Source organism: Arachis duranensis, unplaced genomic scaffold (genome assembly GCF_000817695.3).
Source record: "Arachis duranensis cultivar V14167 unplaced genomic scaffold, aradu.V14167.gnm2.J7QH unplaced_Scaffold_232525, whole genome shotgun sequence".
NCBI classification, from domain to species: Eukaryota; Viridiplantae; Streptophyta; class Magnoliopsida; order Fabales; family Fabaceae; genus Arachis; species Arachis duranensis.
In genome coordinates, this window is record NW_026264851.1 from 1,637,521 (window position 1) to 1,645,671 (window position 8,151).

General features: G+C 35.9%; 1 protein-coding gene across 2 annotated transcripts; it reads left to right on the forward strand.

The window, feature by feature from the left end:
- The first annotated feature begins 6,548 nt into the window (after positions 1-6,548).
- Positions 6,549-7,660, forward strand: LOC107462080 (putative dehydration-responsive element-binding protein 2H). 2 transcript variants are annotated; one of them, XM_016080645.3, is made up of 2 exons: positions 6,549-6,742; positions 6,878-7,660. In XM_016080645.3, exon 2 carries the CDS (start codon positions 6,898-6,900, stop codon positions 7,411-7,413), a length of 516 nt encoding a protein of 171 aa, XP_015936131.1. In that variant the 5' UTR covers positions 6,549-6,742; positions 6,878-6,897; the 3' UTR covers positions 7,414-7,660. The 2 variants fall into 2 exon arrangements, with proteins under 2 accessions (XP_015936131.1, XP_015936133.1); XM_016080647.3 differs by having other exon boundaries at positions 6,896-7,660.
- Positions 7,661-8,151: the final 491 nt, after the last annotated feature.

Consider the following 8,151-nt stretch of genomic DNA (forward strand, 5'->3'; position numbering starts at 1 on the left):
CAAAACAAAATGAAGAATTACAATTATTAAAGCACATAACTAGAAAGAGGAGGAGGAGAAGATTAAGAATTGGTAAAGGAAAAGTGAATCAAAGCTTGAATTAAACCTAGATCTAAGAAGAGAGATTAACCTAAACCTAATCCTAATTCTAGAGAGAAGTGAGAGCTTCTCTCTCTAAAACTAACTCTAAACTAATCCTAATTAGGCTATATGCTAGATTGATTAGATTCCTTCATGCCTTCCCCTTAATCCTTCATCCTTTTATTTCTTTCTCCTAGCAATTGGCGCCAAAATGGGTTCAGAAACCCTCTCAAATCGCCAGGCACGTGTTGCTTTAATGAAGTCATGTGCGGTCATCGACGCGTGCGCGCACGGTACGCGTGCGCGTCCCTGGTCGATTCTGCAATGTGCGCGCGGGCACCTTGTGCGCGTGCGCGTGCTTGGCTGACTTTGCTTCTTTGACTTTTTATGCTTCTCTCCACTTGTATGCTTCCTTCCTTGCTTCCTTTGATCCATGCCTAGCCTATTTCAATCCTGGAATTACTAGCAAACACATCAAGGCATCTTATGGAATCAAGGAGAAATTAGAATTCATCAAAATAAGGATTAAAAAGCATGTTTTTACACTTAAGCATAAATATGGGAGAGATAACAAAACCATGCTAATTCATAGGCTAAATGTGACAAAAGGTTATCAAAATACTCTAAATTCAATACAAGATAAACCCTAAAAATGGGGTTTATCACGCTGCTCTCACCATCGTCATCTCCGTACTTCTCATTATCGTCTTCGCTGTGCTCACATCATTGAATAGGTATGTATTGATTTCTATTTGGTTCTGAAATTTCAGAGGCTTAGGGTTCCTATTTTAGGGGTTCTAATTTGGGGGTTTTAATCTGTGAAATATGGGTTTGTGAACTGTAATTTGATAACATGCATGCTGTTGTTGATGAATATGTGTGGTATTTTAGGGTTTGTGAACTGTGATTTAATATATTTTCTCTGTATTTTTGTTTGTGAGACTGAATCCAGATGCAGCCTTAATAATTTTCTCAATGAATAAGTTGGCTTTCGTATCTCTGTTTTCAGCTTTTGTTTCTTCTAGAAAACTTGGCTTTTGACCTATCTTACATTCTCTTATAAGTTTTTCATTTTTATCTTTTTGTGTGTTTTTCTGTTTCATTTTAAAGTTTGTTACTTTTACTTGATCTCCATGTCTAAAGGCATTACTATGTTATAGAACTGATTTCTTTGTGGGAAAACTCTCCCCTCCCCATCTTTTTTCACTAGATCTTATGTGAGCTATGATAGCTCTATTCAGAAGGGTATTTTAAAAGTTGAGAAGGAAGCCAAGGTAGTATTGATAATGACAAGAGATCACTAAAAACTGACATGCAATCTTCAGTTAAGAAGTTGAAAGTCTCAATTTTAGGTGTATGAAAAAAGACTGAGCTAGTTTTTAAGGAGCCCATTGTCTCTGCTGAATAGAAATAGAGAAAGAATCTGTGTTGGTTCAACATTATATTAAGGAATGTCAAACAAAGAGAAGGGGTTGTATTCTCTGGAGAGAGATATTGAGAGCTATTTCAAAGAAAAATGATGAAATGATTAAATTAAGAACTAGCTTTGTCTCAAATTGGTTTAATGAAAATGTTAACAAATTATAAGTAACACTGACCAGCCATCAAATTGTAAATTGATAAAGTTTTAACTGAGGGCTTTTCAGTAATTTACAAGTTAACCTCATAATTGAGGCGTCTTAGCACCACCAAGGCGAATACTTTGCCAACTTAGTTTATTGAAATTCGATTATTTTTAGGTTTTTTTATACTACAATATCTAGGAATATCTATGTATCATTTCTCCTTTTGTTCATGGTTGATTTTTTCATTAGCTTATTCATTGAGACTGAATCCAAATGCATGTTGAGGATTAATAATTTTCTTCATCCAAAATTGTGTTTCCTTTTCAAGAGCAAAATTTGGTGACTGCCATGAGCTTTAGATTGTTTTGATCACTCTCTCTCTGGCTATTTGATCTCAACAGGAAACGCAGTGTTTGCTCAGTGAGCCAGGTAACTTCTCATTTTTTAGCTCCATTATTGTGGTTGCATGCATATTTGATATGAGACATTATATAATATCTGAAATTAGATTGAGGATGTGACAAACTTGAATGATGTAGTAACTATAAGTTTGGGTTGGGGAATTTTTTTGTTCTCTTCTCACATACTTTTAATTTTTTCCCCTTAAGTAGTCATATTAAACCTTTTGGTTCAGTTATTATTGTCTATTGTGAATGGATTTTGAGTGAAAAGCTTTGTTGTTTATGATGATTGATGAAGAAGCTTTCCTTTCCATCAACAATTACTTATTCTATTAGGAATACACAAGCTCAATTACATTCGAGCACTTCCTTTTTATTTTTTTCCTCTGATTTCTCCAATTCAAATCAATTAGCACTTTTTAAAACTTGAATAATTAAAATTTGATTGATTGCTTTAAACATTTTTTCAGTAAATTAAAGGTTGTGTATTATTATTGTGATTGTCTTGTTCTGCATGCCAGTTACATCTTTTCAACACTGAAATGTCTATTTTCTTATTATTATCACTTTCTTCATATACCCCAATGCCCTTTTTCATCTGTTTTCCTTAATTCACAAATTCAATATGTGTATTATTTTGAAGTTTTCCCTCTTGTGTGTATTGATTTGAAAGTTCTTACCCTATTAAATTGGTAGTACTTGTTTAATTTGTATGATGGTGTGAGTTGAACGTTACCTTGGTGATAGTGATCTGTTCAAGGTTTTATATAATTATTTGTTGTTATGTTCTGCTAAAGTTTATTGGTAGAATGTTAACTGTCCTATTCTATATGTGGCCTACTTAATGAAAGGATATTGGTTATTTGAGTGATCAGGTGGAATTTGATGCTGCCCATTATAGCCTTATTTGAATAATGAACATACATTGTAAATTTTGTGCACATGTCTTGTGCATCTGTCTTGTTTTTAATTATTGTACCCTTTAGCTTATATAATAAAACAGAGGACAGTTTACATCACTCTTTCAAGAAAGCAGAATGAATATATAAATGAAATGAAACTATCTATAATTCTATATAGCTTTAGGCTGGCTTGGATCATCAGCTGGTTCTGAAATTTTATATTATGGCTGAAATTTGTTTGTGCAATTCTGATTGTTGTATTTCTGATTTTGTTCACTTGGTACATATGAATTTGTCCCTATATCTAATTTAAGTGTGAAAGTCTGGTTAATTAGTGCATGAAAAATGCTATAGGGACATATCATGATTGTGTTAAAGGAAATTGAAGAAAGAAACACCTGCAGATTTTCATGGTTTGAATGAAACAAGATAATACATAATTCCTTGAATTCACCTCTTTTGCCGTGACCATCTTATTTTTTTTAGTATATGCTTTCTTGGTTTACTATGTCTACGTGTTCCATTTAATTTTTATAATTACGAATGTCATTATGAATATTTTTTTAACTATTTTTCTATATAATTATGCAGGATAACAATGAAGATTAAGCAATGAAGATTAAGCTGACTATTATTATAGTTTATTGGCTAAGATAGAGTGCTATTTAGAATCTTTACATGTATGGTTGACTAATGACTTTTATTAGAAGATACTTTTATTGGCTAAGTGATATTATGGATCAATATTATAAATATATTTTGGTTAGAGATAATTTTTATTATTTAGTATAATTATGTATTTATTTTTATTTTGTAATATTTAACTCATTTAAAAAAAATGCAGAATTATTATACATGTAATCATATTAACTATTATGTTGTATTAAAAATTATTAGGTAATTATATATACATATATATATATATATATTAATAAATATATATACAGGAAAAAAAAAGATCTAAGGCTACACTTATATACAGTAGCTATAGTATACAAAAAAATGAGACCTAAGGCTAGGCTTATATACAGTAGCTATAGTATATAAAAAAAAATAAGAGGGACCTAAGGCTACGCTTATAAAAAGTAGCTATGGTATACAATGTGGCTACGCTTTACAGGTGATGCAGTAGCGTTGAAAAGCGTAGCCTATTCTGGAAAAATGAAAGCTGAAAAGCGTAGCCTTTGGTCCTGGACAGCATCACTTGAAAAGTGCACCCTATTCCCAAACGTCAAAAGCGTAGCCCTAGATGCAGAAAAGCGTAGCCTTTGAGAATAGGCAACGGCCGAATAGGAATCACCCCAAAAAGCGTAGCCGTAGCCCAAAAAACGTAGCCATAGCCTAAGGCATCATTTTTTCACTTTTGGCTACCCTTTTCAAGTGTACCTGAATGGGTGTTTTTCTTGTAGTGATTCCTATACATGGGATGGGTTGACCAAGCTGCTTGAAATCTAAAAGGACGATTTGCTTTGTTTTGAGGGCAGCCATTACATTGAATAAGAATTGGGCAGTGATCAGAGTGAAGTCTATTACGAATCTTTGAATAAGCCTCAAGAAGAAATCTAGCCATTCCGCATTGTGCAAGACATGATCAAGCTTCTTAATAATGTCTTTATGGTGTTGAATACGTCTATACGAAGAAAACCTCCTTTCGATTATTTGCAGCTCTAGTAAATTGCAGTCATCTAGAACAGAGGCAAACCACTCAGCCCGTTATGGATAAAAGAGATCCCCCTTCACCTCTTCTAGTCTAAGAACCTCGTTGAAGTCCCCAAAAACAAGCCAAGGGCCATAAATCTGGCTTGCTAACTTGCTTAAATGATTCCAAAGACAAGATCTCCTAGCAACTAAGGACTAGCATACATAACACTGCAAAATCCCTCAGAAGAGCCAAAGCTAATAGCCACAGTTATACAATGTTCAAACTGACCAATCACTCTACACTCTAGACTAGGATTGGAGGAAAGAAACTAAATTCTACCTTTGTGCCCTACGGCTTCCACAACACGAGAAGCATGAAAACTCAGATTTTTCTAAAAAAAATTTAAATTGAAAAAAATAGAATGCGTTTCAACTAAAATGAAGAAAGGAGGGATTAAATTTTCTAACCAATTCCTTGCAGTGAACTCGTGCCATCTTGTTGGAGGCACCTCTAATATTTCACATAATAATATTCCAACAATCCATAACAAACAAACAGAAGTAATGGCGTTGAGACGACAACATCTAAATCGCCATGAGGGCTTGAGATATGACCTCTTTGGTTGAGGAGGCCCCACCTTGACCATCTTGAGAAATGCTTGCTTTGCCTCTCTCATTTACCCTTTCCGGAGATGATTGGAGTGATGCTGGCCGGAACCTTTTACGAATAGACCTCGGTGCGAGAGTTTGCTGCTGCAAATTCAGATGCCCTTGGTTCTTTGATGAAGTGGCAATCTGGGAAGAGAATTAGACTTTTACCTGACCCTGAGTTCTTTTTTTTTAACATTGATTGATGGAGATCCAAATCCAGTTTCTTTATTCATTTGCTTGGTATGATTCGTTATGGGCCAGTGACCCTGTTGGCCCAATTTCTTTTTTCCCTTCCTCATAACAGTGGTCCATTCTTCCTTATTGCCAATATTCTCATCATCTCTATGACCTACGTGAATAATGTGATTTGCATGTAGGAGATTCTCTTCCATAGATGGTAAGATATCTTCTTCATGACTATGCTCATAATTTTTGCCAAATTTAAAAATCTTTTCAATTTGAAAATTTGGAGGGTTAGGCACCACTGATAACGGTGGAAGAAGATCTTCTTTGGAGGCCTCCCTTCTGCTAACCCCTGCTCTTGCAGAACTGCCTTCGGTGCCGCTACTTTCCCTTGGTTCTTGCGGTCTTTAGTGCCATGGCCAAAGCATGAGCAACTCCCACAAATCAAATAGAGACTCTCATACTCAACCTCATAGTCATAGCCATCAACTAAGAGTTTCTTAATCACTGGGAGTTCAAGATTGATTTGAACCCATGTCGTGCATATTTACCTCGTTCTGCTGATTTTGTGGCAAGATCAACTTTGATCGGGACTCCTATAGCAGTTGCAATGCGCAACATCGCCTCCTCCTAGTAGCACCAAATCAAAAAACCGACAATGTGGATCCACACCATTATTGATCGAAAGAAAATTCGCATGATCGAAAATCTTGAGTTCATGGCTTGACAAGAAGATAGTATCTAATAATCATCTACGAACCGCCGAAAAGCACCTTGTTTCTGTCCTCTAAAAGATCAAATTTCACCATAAAATAATTAAAGCCCACATCTCAGAGATCATATCCTCTCTTAAACCTCCACATCGATCTAAACTTATGGGACAAAGCATTATAACTGAAGTGTTTGTCCAACACTTAAATCGAATTTCATAACTTTGATTTACATAGAATGAACATGAAAATCAAACATACATGTAAATAGTTTGATTTTAGGACATCCATATAATATTGCATTCAATTCTGTTTATTTAGGTGAATTATCCATAAATTTATTATATAATAATATACAAAAATAATTTCTCTAAGTATAAAAGAATATCAAAATAATTGTCTCATTATTTTGTTGTCTAGTTTGGAGTATAGTGGTAGGAACAAAATGCAGGCGGCTAGTGAACCCTAGTTTCTTTGTCTTGTCGGTGCTCATCTCTGTTTTCAACATCATCTTCCTTCTTCCTTCTTTTTCTTCATTGTCCCCAATCATGTGCCCCTAATCTTTCCAATTCCGATCACACAGCTAAAACACTCGGGCCTCCTCTCAGGTTAGCTCTTTTCCTCCTCCCTCTTTATCATTCTCTTCATTTCGTTATAGTTTTCAAAGAATTCTTTAAATCTGATTTTATTTCGGTCAATTTTGGTGTACCGAATCTAATGAAGGCAAAGTGTTGTAAAATTAGGGTTTGCATTGCATGCAGAAATGTTGGGGAAAGGGAACACGAAGGGGGATGGTGGATCGAAGTCGGTAGCAAAAATACTTGCAAAATGGAAAGAGTACAACGCACAGCTTGATTCAAGCAGCGACGCCGATAAACCGATTCGGAAGGTTCCGGCGAAGGGGTCGAAGAAGGGGTGTATGAAGGGAAAAGGGGGACCTGAGAATTCGCGGTGTAACTACCGGGGAGTGAGGCAGAGGACTTGGGGAAAATGGGTTGCCGAAATTCGAGAGCCCAACCGAGGCAGCAGGCTTTGGCTTGGAACTTTCCCGACCGCCATTGGTGCTGCCCTTGCCTATGACGAGGCTGCCCGCGCTATGTACGGTTCTTGTGCCCGCCTCAACTTCCCCAACGTCTCTGTCTCCAGTTTCTCCCACCATTCTTCTTCTCCGCCTGAAGACCACCACGATGATGATGTCATTTCGTTATCCTTAAGTGTAAAGCATGAGGCTGTGGAGGCTGAATCTGGGGCTAGTAACTCCCCTCCTTCTTCCTCCTGATGTGTATGTACATTTTGTTCATGGCTATATAGAACTCTTAGCCGGTTCTAGTTTGTAATGATTTAGATTTAGACGGAAGGAGACTTGGAACTTGCTTGGAATTTGGAAAGTGTTCGTTTTTCTTCAGCTTTTGGGCTAATGCACCACACTGGACATCCTAGTCCAGTTTTGACTTACAATTGTCATATATAGTTTACTTGGAAGTAGTGGAAAATGTTGTGCATTCTACTAGAATTGTGTTAGAACACTGCATGTGCCAATGTGGTTTGTTAATCTTGCTTCCGTTGCTCATGTTAATATCTATGTCTAGTACACTGGATTTTCTATCCATGGTGGTGGTTGGGTTATAAATTGGTTATACAGATCGAATAGTATTGAGTTTTCATTACTCAAGAGTGTGGATGAGAAACAATACAACAACATCCTTTGAGAACATAATATGTGAATATTCATGCCCTACCACTGTCATTAGCCTGATGCTTTATTACATTTCACCGCAAATTGTGTGTTGTTAGACGTTTTTTGACAGTGTCGATGAATGAATTTTAATTCTTACATTACTGATCTCTTAAGATGTTTATCTATAGAATGTCACTTGGAGTCTTGGTGTATTATCACTCAGCAAATTACATTTTGTAAGTTTATTTCTTAACCTCCAGGATACGATTACTTTGCAAGCTTGAAAGATAGAGGAAATACCATAAAAAAAGTGTATAGTACTTGGTACATATTTCATGC